Genomic DNA, 15,426 nt, shown 5'->3' on the forward strand with positions numbered 1-15,426 from the left:
CCTGGAGTGTCAGAGGCTAAGGGGTGACCTTATCCAGGTTCACAAAATTATGAGGGGCATGGATAGGATAAATAGACAAAGTCTGTTCCCTGGGGTGGGAGAGTCCAGAACTAGAGGGCATAGTTTTAGGGTGAGAGAGGAAAAAAGTAAAAGAGACCTAAGGGGCAACGTTTTCACACAGAGGGTGGTACGTGTATGGAATGAGCTGCCAGAGGATGTGGTGGAGGCTGGTACAATTGCAACATTTAAGAGGCATTTGGATGGGTATATGAATAGGAAGGGTTTGGAGGGATATGGGCTGGGTGCTGGCAGGTGGGACTAGATTGGGTTGGGATATCTGGTCAGCATGGACAGGTTGGACTGAAGGGTCTGTTTCCATGCTGTACATCTCTATGACTCTAAATGTGTGTATTGCAATGTACGAAATTCAGGAACCAATTTACAATGTGATAATGACAAGATAAGCAATTTGTTATATTAACTAAGCGAAAAATATTGGTCAGGATATCTCGTCTAATTTCTCTACGAAGCCTGGGTTCAAGAACCACCGACACCAGAGGCGTGTATTAACATGTTACAGCAGATTGATTAGAAAATAAGCATTGTGTTAGAGGCTTCAATGGCACAGTGATATTGCCCGAATGTCTTGGCCAAAAGAGCAGAGTTCAAGTCTCACTTCTTCTGCTGTCATGACATCTCTGAACAGGGTGACTAGAAAAATATAAAATTGTGCCATGGGAGATCATAAGCTCACCCTGAAGATGCAGGTAAGATTTTGGTGTAACACCTCTTCAAAAATTACAACATTCCTTAGCACTTCACTGAAATAACAGACTAGATTTTTGTGTTCAAGTTTCTGGAGTGAAGGGTTGAGCAATATCTGGGAGAACAATATCTTGCAGGAATGATTAGTAATTAATATAGGACTACTAGTCACTATGGTGTCCTACAGTTTTTGCTGCTGGGACCATTGCCTTTTATTTAATTTATTCATGATCTCAATGTAGTCGTTGGGAATTCAGTGGGCATAACTGCCGATGACACTATGATTTGTGTGAAAGTCAGAAGTGTAGATGATGTTTGGTAGTTTCACGTATCTAGGTGCATTACGACCGGCAAATTATGTTTGATTTACAGAAGTGCATTTGTTGTGCCTGAGGGCTGGGTAATATCTTTGTCCCTGTTGTTACTAGATTCTGAATGGACCTCTAAAATTTTAAATTTAATATTGATTTTGCTCTCTGCAGCCATAACATCTCATTCTGTGCTCTGTTCTATTATCCTCATGCATTTGGTATGAAATGATCAGCGTGTACTGCATGCAAAACAAAACTTTTCATTGTACCTAAGTACGTATAACAATAATAAATTGAATCAAATATCGAACATACATACACTTTGCTGGAAAAGCAATAAAAGGAGAGAAAGAAAGAGATCCAGGTTTTCTAATGTATAGCTTTCTAATATTCATGTGCAATGCCTCAAAGGAAGAGCAAATAGTGTATTGGGCCAGCACTTACAGGACAATGGACTAAAGGACAAATCATCCAGCCTCAGTGAGAATCCAGTTTTGTTGTCCTTGTGTGGTTAGTGATTGAGACTTTGAATAGATGTAACTGTCTAATTTCACATTATTTTGAAAAACAGTTATGAGAATAGGTCAAAGAGCTGGGACTCCTCATTTCAGAGATCAGCAGACTTAGTGGTGAGCTGATGTTTCAAGGTATATAAGATGAAGAACGGAATGTAGCATATTTGAGCAGTCAATTCCAATTGCCATAGTTTTTAAGTTGTGCAAAACTGGATGGACATTGCATGGTTCTTTTCCAACAGAATGGTAGACCAATTAAACACGCTGTTGGCTTGTGCAGGGCGAATTCTATTGGTGCTAAGTGCATGATTGATATTAATTTGCAAAATTCTTGCTCTGACCTGAATCTGGCAGGAGTGGATATGATCTCATTCAAAAGGCAGTTTACTGAAAGGAATTATCAGAGTTAGGGTGATATCTGGACTAGCCTTGAGTACTTAGGGAGAAATTTCTCAGCTTTATCTCCAAAATTTGGTCCACATTTTTCTGGTTTCTTTGCATCACGCAGGAGATTAGAGAGTTTTGGGTGGGGTGTAGAAACCATATTACCTGATGCAAAATATATCACAATTGTGTGGAATAAGTTGGATGGGCTGGGTAATCTTTTCCTAGCCTTCACTGTTCATATGTCCATCATGCAAAATTCATGACAATCCTTCCTTCAAACACACATTAGGGCAGATATGGAGAGAGGCACACTTATTCTTAACTTGCGCAGACGATAGAACCATGAATAAAAGAGATTCCACCTTGACTTTACTTCTCTTGTCAAGTATTACCTGAATAGAATGTGTTGATTTTGGCAAGTTCCTTTTCACAACACTGGAAGAACTTCTCTTCAAACTTGGCAAAGTATCGCTTAACTGTATCTTGATCTGTGACTGAAAATAAAACAAACATTTTTATTGATTTATTGATTTTCAAAACATATTTGGACATATTACAAATACAGGCCTGTAGGTTTTTCTCAGGTAAGTTGATTCTCACTGGCCAAGACAATGTGATTGGAGATGTAAAACAACAATTCCTTGTGATTTGGATTTCTCTCATACATTTCTTCAATTTCTCTACTTGACACTAATCATTGAACTGCTTCATTTCCTATTGGGTAAAAACAACATTGTATCAGTATTTAAACTTTTCTCCCTAAACCACATTATAACCAGTCAAAGTGAAAGCAATTCTACTTTTTCCCATAATAAACACATTAGTTACTATACAATGAATATGTAAACAAGCCCAGGACTTCTATATCATAGAGATGTACAGCACAGAAACAGATCCTTCAGTCCAACTTGTCAATGCCAACCAGATATGTTAAATTAATCTGCCCTATTTGCCCACACTTGCCCCATGAAGGATTAGGAGAGCTAAGAGAGGGCATGAAAAATCTTTGGCGGGTAGGATCAAGGATAACTCCAAGGCCTTTTATGCGTATGTGAGAAACATGAGAATGACGAGAACGAGGGTAGTTCCGATCAAGGACAGTAGTGAGAGACTGTGTATTGAGTTGGAAGAGATAGGAGAGGTCTTGAATGAGTACTTTTCTTCAGTATTTACAAATGAGAGGGACCGTATTGTTAAAGAGTAGAGTATGAAACGGACTGGTTAGCTAGAGGAGATACTTGTTGGGAAGGAAGATGTGTTGGGCATTTTGAAAAACTTGAGGATAGACAAGTCCCCCGGGCCTGACGGGATATATCCTAGGATTATGTGGGAAGCAAGAAAGGAAATTGCAGAGCCGTTGGCAATGATCTTTTCGTCCTCACTGTCAACGGGGGGTGGTACCAGGGGACTGGAGAGTGGCGAATGTTGTGCCGTGTTCAAAAAAGGGAATAGGGATAACCCCGGGAATTACAGGCCAGTTAGTCTTACTTAGGTGGTAGGCAAAGTAATGAAAAGGGTACTGAGGGATAGGATTTATGAATATCTGGAAAGACACTGCTTGATTAGGGACAGCCAGCACAGATTTGAGAGGGGAAGGTCTTGCCTTACAAGTCTTATTGAATTCTTTGAGGAGGTGACCAAGCATGTGGATGAGGGTAGATCAGTGGATGTAGTGTACATGGATTTTAGTAAGGCATTCGATAAGGTTCCCCATAGTAGGCTTATGCGAAAAGTCAAGAGGCATGGGATAGTGGGAAATTTGGCCAGTTGGATAAAGAACTGGATAACCGGTCGAAGTCAGAGAGTGGTGATAGATGGTAAATATTCAGCCTGGAGCCCAGTTACAAGTGGAGTTCTGCAAGGATCAGTTCTGGGTCCTCTGCTGTTTGTAATATTTATTAACGATTAGGAAGAGGGAGTTGAAGGGTGGGTCAGTAAACTTGCAGACGATACGAAAATTGGTGGAGTTCTGGATAGTGAGGAGGGCTGTTGTCGGCTGCAAAGGGAGTTAGATATGATGCAGAGCTGGGCTGAGGAGTGGCAGATGGAGTTCAACCCTGTTAAGTGTGAGGTTGTCCATTTTTGAAGGACAAATAAGAATGTGGAATACAGGGTTAACGTTAGGGTTCTTAGGAAGGTGGAGGAGCAGAGGGATCTTGGGGTCTGTGTTCATAGATCTTTGAAAGTTGCCACTCAGGTGGATAGGGCTTGTAAGGAGGCCTTTGGTGTATTAGCGTTGATTAGCAGTGGGATTGAATTCAAGAGTCGTGAGGTGATGTTGCAGCTGTACAGGACCTTGGTAAGGCCACATTTGGAGTACTGTGTGCAGTTCTGGTCGCCTCATTTTAGGAAAGATGTGGAGGCTTTGGTGAGGGTGCAGAGGAGACTTACCAGGATGTTGCCTGGAATGAAGAATGGGTCGTACGAGGATAGATTGAGAGTGCTAGGCCTTTTCTCATTGTAACGTCGAAGGATGAGGGGTGACTTGATAGAGGTTTATAAGATGATCAGGGGAATGGTTAGAGTAGACAGTCAGAGACTTTTTCCCATGGGTACAACAGAGTGTTACAATGGGACATAAATTTAAGGTGAAGGGTGGAAGGTATGGGGGGGATGTCAGGGGTAGGTTCTTTACCCAGAGAGTGGTGGGGGCATGGAATGCGCTGCCTGTGGGAGTGGCAGAGTCAGAATCATTGGTGACCTTTAAGCGGCAATTGGATAGGTGCTTAAGCTAGGACAAATGTTCGGCACATTATCGTGGGCCGAAGGGCCTGTTCTGTGCTGTATTGCTCTATGTTCTATGTCCCTCTAAACCCTTCTGATTCATATACCCAGATGCTTTTCAAATGTTGTAACTGTACTAGTCTCCACCATTTCTTCTGGCAGCTCATTCCATACACGCACCACCTTCTCTGTGAAAAAGCTGTCCCTTGGGTTCATTTTAAATTTTTCCCCTCTCACCCTAAACCTATCCCCTCTAGTTCTGGACTCCCAACCCCAGAGAACAGAACTTGTCTACTTACCTTATCCATGCCCTCGTTATCTTTAAGCAGAGCACACATGACATAACATGTTCACTGCCCCTGGTTTTTGACTTTCCCACAACTGAATGCATTCATTGCATATCTTCCCTGACCAACCAATTCATATTTTTAAAGACCTCTTGGTCTTCCTTTCTCTGAAGGGAAAAAGCTCTAACCTGACACGGAATAAGCTGCCAGAGGAAACAGTGGAGGCAGGTACAATTACAATATTTTAAAGGCTTCTGAATGGGTACATGAACAGAAAGGGTTTAGAGGGTTATGGGCCTCTGGGAAATGGGACTAGATCATTTTAGGACATCTAGTCAGCATGGACAAGTTGGACCGAAGGGTCTGTTTTCATGTTGTATAACTCTATGACTTTATGACTGTATGTACATGTTTTCCACATAGCTATCAATTCTCAGTTCTTCTTCACACTTGTTCTGACACTTCTATGTGATTTTTATATTCTGGATACCAGACCTGGACACAGTATTCTTAAGTAGAGCTTGACAAGTTTAACTTGAAATCTATACCACAAACAGAGATCATGGATTTATTAGCATTTTCGATTGCTTTGCTAGCCTACAATGACGCTTTAAATAATTTGTTCATCTGTATCACTTTGCTATCCCAATCTATTTTCCATAGTATTAATAATTGTACTATTTTAATATCTGTTTAACCTGTAATCTGATAAACATTATGAATGAGAGTTCAAGGAAAGGCAATGTTTATCCCTTAATCAGCTATAAAGTACTGATTTCAAATAAAAAGGACGGGAATTGAAATGATTAGTTAATTTGAAGTGCTGAAGCATTTTATATTTCTCCACATATTAAGAGTAGTATTTAAATATGGTTAAGACAAAGCCTAACGTCGTTAAGGATTCCCAAGAGATAGTAACCATGCATGGTGCATGGTAGGCAGACATGTACCTACCTGTATTCTCTTACAGTGTTGCTCCTGTAGAAAATTTTACCCGTATTACAGTGTGCAATAAAGTACTTTGAAATATAGAGGCATCACAGCAAATTCTACATGAATTTGAGACTCTACCAGGTAAATGCTGGTTAGAATACCAAGCTGAACAATCTTAGCAAGAGTGATGTAAATGGAAAATACATGGACCATCCTCCATTGAATGCACTTATCCTAAGCTAACCAAGGGATTTATTTTCCCTAATTTCTAGAATACCTGTAGTGTTGACACATTGAATGAACATAAATCCAACACAACATCTACATTAGTGTTCAATTTTTATTTTATGTTCTAAGCAGAATCCAACTTCACTTTGTCAAATTACCCATTGATTGGTCTTATCACAACAACCTCAAGATTGCTTATCATGAGCATTTCCTCAAACAATATGTCTACTATATATGGAGAACTGTGCACTAGCTATCTAAGTCAGTTAAGCTTCTTTACCAAGTGGTTAATTTAGAGATAAACTCTTCAGTAACTGAACAAAAGAAACTCATTTGTTTTTAAATTTTAGTAAATATGCCTGGCTGAGCAGTCACCTTTTTATCATGTGATCATATTCCTGCAAATTCAAGTAAGTGAAGGATGGTTTCTCACTTTTCCAATCCCCAAAGCGACACATTGTTCAAACAAAAGCACTATACATGGAAGTCCAGAACATTCAAAATCATTATTACACAAGGCCAACATTTCAGCTTGAAAGTGAATAAGAATCACATTTCCATTAACAAATTTGCCAAGCCACAGGAATACAATGAATGGGGCTGAATACACAATCAGCATTCATTTACCACTTTGCTGGAAGAGATTTATTAACTTCCTCAAATTAAGAGCTCACAGTATTTATATTACTATATTATCTATATCTATGTATATAAAATATCTATGCTAAAAAAATCAACTGCAATTCTGAGAAACCACTTATTTTATCCTCATAGAATAGATGCAAAGAATGTTGAATGCTCATCTGGGGAAGTCTATCAAGTTGCAGGATACATCACACCAGATTTTGATTAATAAGCAAGCTGTTTTTTTTATGTATAAATCCTCCAGTGAGTGACAAGAGATATCCATAAATTGCAAATCACTCCAGACAGTTAAGACCATTACTGTTGTTTACCAGTCTTTGATAAACATCAGAAACAAACATTATCTGATCACATTGTAATTTGTGGGAATTTGCTGAGCGATTATTAGAACATAGAACAGTACAGCACAGAACAGGCCCTTGAGCCCACGATGTTGTGCCGACCATTGATCCTCATGTGAGGTAAACCTAATGTACGAACCCTCAAATTTCTGTGACCATATGCATGTCCAGCAGTCTCTTAAACTATCCCCAATGACCTCGCTTCCACAACTGCTGCTGGCAACACATTCCACGCTCTCAACTCTCTGTGTAAAGAACCCACCTCTGACATCCCCTCTATACTTTCCACCAAACAGCTTGGGCCAGTGGCGTAATGGATAACGCGTCTGACTTCGGATCAGAAGGTTGTCGGCTCGAATCCGACCTGGCTCGCGAGAAGTGTCTCACTTTAACCGTGCCCCATCTTGACGCTGTCCTGCCAGGACGTCGCTTCTGTGCTTCCGCATTTAAAACATGCATTTATCCTATTTGGGTGGCACGGTGGTTAGCGCTGCTGCCTCACAGCGCCAGAGACCCGGGTTCAATTCCCGCCTCGGGCGACTGACTGTGTGGAGTTTGCACATTCTCCCCGTGTCTGCGTGGGTTTCCTCCGGGTGCTCCGGTTTCCTCCCACAGTCCAAAGATGTGCAGATTAGGTGAACTGGCCATGCTAAATTGCCTGTAGTGTTAGGTAAGGGGTAGATGTAGGGGTATGGGTGGGTTGCGCTTCGGCGGGGAGGTGTGGACTTGTTGGGCTGAAGGGCCTGTTTCCACACTGTAAGTAATCTAATCTAACTATGACCCCTCGTGATAACAATTTCTGCCCTGGGAAAAAGTCTCTGGCTATCAACTCTATCTATGCCTCTCATTATCTTGTACACCTCAATTAGGTCCCCTCTCTTCCTTCTTTTTCCAATGAAAGCATTCCGAGCTCAGTCAACCTCTCTTCGTAAGATAAGCACTCCATTACAGGCAGCAGCCTGGTAAACCTCCTGTGAACCCTCTCCACAGCATCCACATCTTTCCTATAATAGGGCGACCAGAACTGGACACAGTATTCCAAGTGCGGTCTAACCAAAGTTTTATAGAGCTGCAACAAGATCTCACGGCTCTTAAACTCAATCGCCCTGTTAATGAAAGCCAAAACACCATATGTTTTCTTAACAACCCTGTCCACTTGGGTGGCAATTTTAAGGGATTTATGTACCTGCACACCAAGATCCCACTGTTTCTTCACACTGCCAAGAATCCTGCCTTTAATCCTGTACTCAACTTTCAAGTTCGACCTTCCAAAATGCATCACTTCGCATTTATCCAGGTTGAACTCCATTTGCCACCTCTCAGCCCAACTTTGCATCCTGTCAATGTCACATTGCCGCCTACAACAGTCCTCTATACTGTCAACGACACCTCCAACCTTTGTGCCGTCTGAAAACTTGCTAACCCATCCTTCAATCTCCTCATCCAAGTCATTAATAAAAATTACAAAGAATAGAGGCCCAAAAACAGAGCCCTGTGGAATACCACTCACCACTGACTTCCAGGCAGAATACTTTCCTTCCACTACCACTCACTGTCTTCTGTTGGCCAGCCAATTCTGTATCCAGACAGCTAAATTTCCCTGTATCCCATTCCTCCTGACCTTCTGAATGAGCCTACCATGGGGAACCTTATCAAATGCCTTGCTGAAGTCCATATACACCACATCCACCGCTCGACCCTCATCAACTTGTTAGTAACATCCTCAAAGAACTCAATAAGATTTGTGAGGCATGACCTGCCCTTCACAAAGCTATGCTGACTGCATTTAATCAAGCCATGCTCTTCCAGATAGTCATAAATCCTATACCTCAGAATCCTTTCTAACACCTTGCAGACAACAGACGTGAGACTGACTGGTCTGTAATTGCCGGGGATTTCATATTTCCTTTCTTGAAGAGAGGAATTACATTTGCTTCCCTCCAGTCCTCAGGTACGACTCCGGTGGAGAGCGAGGATGCAAAGATCTTCACAAGCGGCGAAGCAATCACATTTCTCACTTCCCAAAGCAGCAGAGGACAAATCTGGTCTGACCCTGGTGACTTGTCAATCTTAATGTTTGTCAAAATTTTTAGCACATCAGCTTGCTCAATCTCTATGTGTTCCAGCAAGCTTACCTGCTCCTCAATGGTTTCATTCACTACAAGGTCCTTTTCTTCAGTAAAGACAGAAGCAAAAAACTCATTTAGGGCTTCCTCTACCTCCTCAGACTCTATACACAAGTTCCCTATGCTATCCCTGATCGGCCCTACTCTTTCTTTGATCATTCTCTTATTCCTGACATACGTGTAAAATGCCTTTGGATTCTCCCTAATCCTTCCTGCCAAGCCTTTTTCGTGCCCTCTCCTGGCTCTCCTCAGACCATTTTTGAGCTCCTTCCTCGCCTGCCTGTAATCCTCTAGAGCTGAGCTTGACCCTAGCTTCCTCCACCTTACATAAGCTGCCTTCTTTCTTTTGAAGAGAAGCTCCTCCGCTCTCGTCATCCAAAGTTCCTTTATCTTACCCCTTCTTGCCTGTCTCAGAGAAACACATTTATGCATCACTCGCAACAACTGTCCCTTAAACAGTCTCTATAGTGTCCTTTCCATGGAACAATTGCTCCCAGTCCATGCTTCCCAACTCATGTCTGATAGCATCATAGTTTCCTTTTCCCCAATTAAATATCCTCCCATTGTGCCTGCTTCTCTCCTCCTCCATAGCTATGTAGAATGCGAGGCAGTTGTGGGCACTATCACCAAAATCCTCTCCCACCACAAGATCTGACACCTGCCCCGGCTCACTGGAGAGCACCAAATCCAAAATGGCCTCTCCCCTCGTCGGCCTGTCAACGTACTGAGTTCGGAAACCTTCCTGAACACACCTTACAAAAACAGCTCCTTCCAAACCATCTGCTCGAAGGAGGTTCCAATTAATATTGGGAAAGTTAAAGTCACCCATTACAACAACACTACTACATTCACACTTTTCCAAAATCTGCCAACCTATGCTTTCTTCAATCTCCTTGCTGCTATTGGGGGGCCTGTAGTAAATCCCTAATGAGGTGACTGCTCCCTTACTGTCCCTAATTTCCACCCATACTGACTCAGTAGGCAGACCCTCCTCGACAATGGCAACTTCTGTAGCTGTGATACCCTCTCTGATTAGCAGTGCTACACCCCCTCCTCTTTTCCCCCCCTCCCTATTCTTTTTAAATGTTCTAAACCCTGGAACATCCAGCAACCACTCCTGCCCCTGAGAAACCCACGTCTCTGTTATGGCCACGACATCATAGCACCAGGTACTGATCCATGCTCTAAGCTCATCACTTTTATTCCTGATACGCCTTACACTAAAGCAAACACACTTTAACCAATCCCTTGGTTCTTTCCCAGGAAATTCCTTCCCATTGGCTGCGCTACCTCTTGCTATTGCCTCATCTCCATCAACTCTCACCACCGGTATATAGCTCAGATTCCCACCCCCTGCCATACTAGTTTAAACCCTCCTGAACCACTTGAGCAAACCTTCCACCCAGGACATTGGTCCCTTTCCAGTTCAGGTGCAACCCGTCCTTCATGTACAGGTCCCACCTTCCCCAGAAGGCATCCTAATTATCTACATATCTGAAGCCCTCCCTCCTATACCAGCTGCACAGCCACGTGTTAAGCTGCGTCCGCTCCCTGTTCCTCGCCTCACTATCTCGTGGGTCCTGGCTATATCATTGGTGCCAATATGTAACACGATTTCTGGCTGTTCACCCTCCCCTTTCAGAATCTTATACACCCCGGACGTCCCAGACCCTGGTGCCAGGGAGGCAACATACCTTCCGGGAATCCCGATCCTGACCACAAAATCTCCTGTCAATTCTCCTAACAATCGAGTCTCCTACCACTAGCGCTTTTCTATTCTGTCCCCTTCCCTTCTGGGCCACAGTGTCAGGCTCAATACCAGAGAACTGACCACTGTGGCTTTCCTCTGGTAGGTCATCCCCCCCCCACCAGTATCCCCCCCAGGAACGATATACTTATTGCTGAGGGGAATGTCCACAGGGGATCTCTGCACTGTCTGACCCCTTTCCTCCCCCTGAGTGTAACCCATCTATCCTTATCCTGAGCCTCAGGAGTGACCAACTGCCGGTCACTCCTGCTGCGTTTTCGACATGAAACAGTCATGACATTTCAAAGATACTTCATTGTCTGTAGTAGAGTGTTTTCAGTCACCTTGTAGTTGTGAAAAGCACTATTATGAATATATGAAGTAAATCTTTTAACAGCACAAATACCTTTTTCAAAAAAGATTTTTGATCCTGCAATGTCACTCAACCTCTCAGAAAGGGAACCCAGAAAGGGAACACATGAAACTGAAGTTTATTCCTACAATACTGATTTTTGAAAACTACTTTTTTAAAAAACAAATTCCAAATTCTCTTTCTCTTTTTGTACCTGATTTGACTCTAATTTATTTATTTCCTTCTCTGTCATGCCTGTTTTTTTTTCCAATACTCAACCTCCTTAGTTAAGGAGATAAATTATTACCTCTTTAGTTTGTCAAGGTCCCAGTAACAAAGTCTCGCTGCACTATTATCAATTTATATTTCTAGCAACTTAGAGGGAAAATATTTCAGTTGAGGGGTAAAATTAAGCTCAAAGAGCATGCCATCAGATACCCTGACTCCTGCAAATTCTAGGCCAAATGGTACAATAAATCAGTCTAAATATTGGGTGACTGCAGAGTGCCAGGGTTGCAGGGTAGAAAAATCAGTTAAGGTTAATGCTCCCCTCCAGGACCTTGAACACATAATCCAGATTAACATATTGAATGCTGCACTGTCATAAGCACAATTTTCTTTGGATAAAGCAGTCCTACAACTGGTACCAAACCAGATAATTGATTAATCAATTTTCTGCTTCTGAATCAGTGTTTTCTTGCCACTCATTATGGTCCTTTCAATCCCTAACAAATATGATTATGCTTCAGAAAACAAATCATCACTTGTACAGAATATGTAGGTTCATAACATCATGACAGGTATGGATAGAGCGAACAGCCAAGGTCTTTTCCTTGGGATAGGGGAATCCAAAACTAGAGGGCATTGTTTTAAGGCATGAGGGGAAAGATTTAAAAGGAATTAAGGAACAACGTTTTCACACAGAGGATGGTACATGTATGGAATGAGCTGCCAGAGGAAATAGTGGAGCTGGTACAACTATAATATTTAAAAGGCATCTGAGTATATGAATAGGAAGGGTTTAGAGGGATATGGGCCAAATGCTAGCAAATGGGACTAAATTAATTTAGGATATCTGGTTGGCATGGACGAGTTGGACCAAATGGTCTGTTTCCATGCTTTACATCTCTATAACTCTATAAAGAAGTTATTTAAATCAAGATCTTGGAACTGTGGTAAGACATTGTGAAATGCAACCATGCCCTGTGTTAACTAATGCTACTACTAACAAGTCAGTAGTAAAGATGCTCTAGGATACGTTTAGAACCTCTTCTGCAACTTTTATATTTGCTGGTACCTGATGTAAAAATCTCATTTCACCAACAAATAGCACTGTTCAACAGATTTCTGCTCAAGGTTTGTGAGAAGATTTGTAGCTCGGGTGCTCATTGTTGTGGTTGTGTTCGCCAAGCTGGGAATTTGTGTTGCAGACGTTTCGTCCCCTGTCTAGGTGACATCCTCAGTGCTTGGGAGCCTCCTGTGAAGCGCTTCTGTGATGTTTCCTCTGGCATTTGTAGTGGTTTGAATCTGCCGCTTCCGGTTGTCAGTTCCAGCTGTCCATTGCAGTGGTCGGTATCTTGGGTCCAGATCGATGTGCTTATTGATTGAATCTGTGGATGAGTGCCATGCCTCCAGGAATGCTCTGCTGTAGGAGGGGCAATGGTAAATGGAGGCTTCATTGTACTAAAAGTTTCTCCCTGAGGCAGTATGCAAAGCACCTGTGTCTTTTAGTTACGCAGCAGCTGTTCTATTTATATTGCAGGTGAATTGCTTAGTAAAACTGATACACTGCACCTTTTATTTCCATTCATAAACTGTCTCCAGTTCCTGCTTTCATGGTGAAAAATCTGCTTTTGAAAATGACTACCAACATTTTCAAACTTTCAAGACTGGATAAGCAAACAAACTTCCTTCATATGGCTAAAAAAGATTAAAAATAATACTCAAGTGATCAGACAAGAAAAAACACTGATCAAAGATGATGGGAAGTGGAATTACTAAAACAGTTACATTGTGTATTAAGGGAAGTCTTGATCGAAAGAGATGCAGGAGGAAAGATCAATGGAGGGAATTCCAAATCTCCATGTTTTCAGATGGGACATTTGCTTGTGATGATCTGCTTTGTGATTATGTGATTTACTTTGTAGAAGGCAGAATCGGTTTTAAAAGTTGTAGAACTTTAAATATAGGTATTTACACCTACTTGGGTACAAGGAATACAAAGTTAACATGCAAGTGCATCAAGCATTTAGAAAAGCAATTGGTGTGGTGGCCTTTATTGCATGCTGATTGAAGAACAAGAAGATGGAATTCTTGCTACAATTTCAATGGGGTATCATTGAGACTACTAGTGTACTGGTCTCCATATCCACAGAAGAACATATTTATGCCGGAGGCAAAAGTTTCACTGGATTGATTCCTGAAATGAGAAAGTTATCCAATGATGAGTGGCTCAGTAAATTGGACCTACACTCTCCAGAACTCAGAAGAATGAGAGATTATTTAATTGATGCATACAAGATTTTGATAGGGTTTGACAGAGATCTTGTTTCCTTGGCCTGGGGAATCTGAAATACAGGAGCAGAGTATAAGCAGTCAATCATAAATAGAACTGACGAGATACTTCTTCATTCAGAAGGTTGTGAATCTTTGAAGCTCTTTCTTCCAGAGGGTTGCTGATGCACCATCACTGAGCTTATTTCAGGTTATAACAGGCAACCTTTTGAACTCTCAGTGAATCAAGGGCATGAGGAGCAGATGGAATTGTGGAGATGAGGCAGAAGCCTTGACCATACAGAATGAAGAAATGGGTTAAAGGGCCCGTATGCTCTAATTTTGTATCTGTCTACATTACTAAACAATATGTAAGGCACATTTCAGCTGAAATAAACAAAATCAAAAATAAAGTTTCAGAAACATCTTTTTATTCTGAAGACTTGGTGCAGCTTGCCATTTTGAATTAAAAATCAGAGTAAAATACAACAATATTTAAACCACTTTCTACCGCATTAATTGATTTCAGTGAAGTCTTTACCAGACCAGGTTAGGGCAATAGCTTCAGTCCCATTTACTCTTCTATTTCCCTAAGCAAATACAATGCATGTTTACAATCAGGTGGTTTATTTTAAAGCTGATAAGCCTGTTGGAGAAATATAAATAGGCAGCTCATGTGATTATTAGGTTTTTCCTTGACGAATTTCTCACTCCTGCGAGAACACTTTAATAAGCGATTAGCAGAGTCGTAGTAGTGACATGGGTAAAGCTTCAATCCTGTGAAACATCTTTGAAATCTTATCACCAACACACAGTGTAGCACTTGAAAGAGAAAAACCTAAACATGACTGGAGTGTACGTAAAAACAGTGTTATCTGCTTAAAACAGTCGCACATTTAAGCACAGCTGGGTTTGTGCTCTAAATCACTGATTAAACTCACAAATTAAAGTCAACTAAAACCAGTTCCCCAAATCTCTAGCATTTCAGGTAATAAATTTCACAGTAATAAAGTTTATGCACTTAACTGTCTTATGATCTGGGCTGATGGTAATACTGGACAAGAAAGAGCCCAGAATGAAACCAGCTCAAAGATCATCTGCTCATTTTTTTCAATCAGCAACTGCAATGGTTAGTCATTGAAACATAAGACTGCAGATGTTCTTTAATGTAAGAACACAAGAACATTACAACAAAAAAAACCAAAACCATAAAACAAAGTGATACTACAAAAGAAAGGCCACAACACAAATAGCAAAACAAAATTTAAGCCTGTTTCCCAACATGATCCTTTTACACATACTCAATTCCAGAGAGACTTCACTCCAATTCCAACTTTTTAGCTTTTTACTTAACTGATGCTCCCTGTCTTTCTTTTATCCCCCCTTGAACCATGCAGACAATTTAACAATTTCATTCCCAGTCCGCTTGCATTAACCTTTCACAATTCTGAAAGCCTAAAATTTTTTCAGTTCTAGTTAACTTGAAGATTCTCAATTAAACTTTAGTGACTTGTAAGCTTCACAATTCAAAATACTTGTTAACTCAACTAAAACTCGATTTTCCTACTGGAC

The 15,426-nt window shown here is 41.3% G+C and overlaps 1 protein-coding gene and 1 non-coding gene across 2 annotated transcripts in view; one reads left to right on the top strand and one right to left on the bottom strand.

Moving 5' to 3' along the window:
• Positions 1 to 15,426, bottom strand: part of LOC140479588 (solute carrier family 53 member 1-like) — a 309,449-nt gene that overhangs the window by 150,199 nt on the left and 143,824 nt on the right. Inside the window, exon 3 of the mRNA XM_072573401.1 lies at positions 2,371 to 2,472. Within this exon, the coding sequence (XP_072429502.1) occupies positions 2,371 to 2,472 (102 nt within the window). The remainder of the gene's footprint in view (positions 1 to 2,370; positions 2,473 to 15,426) is intronic.
• On the top strand, positions 7,436 to 7,508 carry trnar-ucg (transfer RNA arginine (anticodon UCG)). The gene has a single exon. It is a non-coding gene; the product is annotated as a tRNA-Arg (tRNA).

This window comes from Chiloscyllium punctatum, chromosome 7 (assembly GCF_047496795.1).
Source record: "Chiloscyllium punctatum isolate Juve2018m chromosome 7, sChiPun1.3, whole genome shotgun sequence".
Lineage (NCBI taxonomy): Eukaryota > Metazoa > Chordata > Chondrichthyes > Orectolobiformes > Hemiscylliidae > Chiloscyllium > Chiloscyllium punctatum.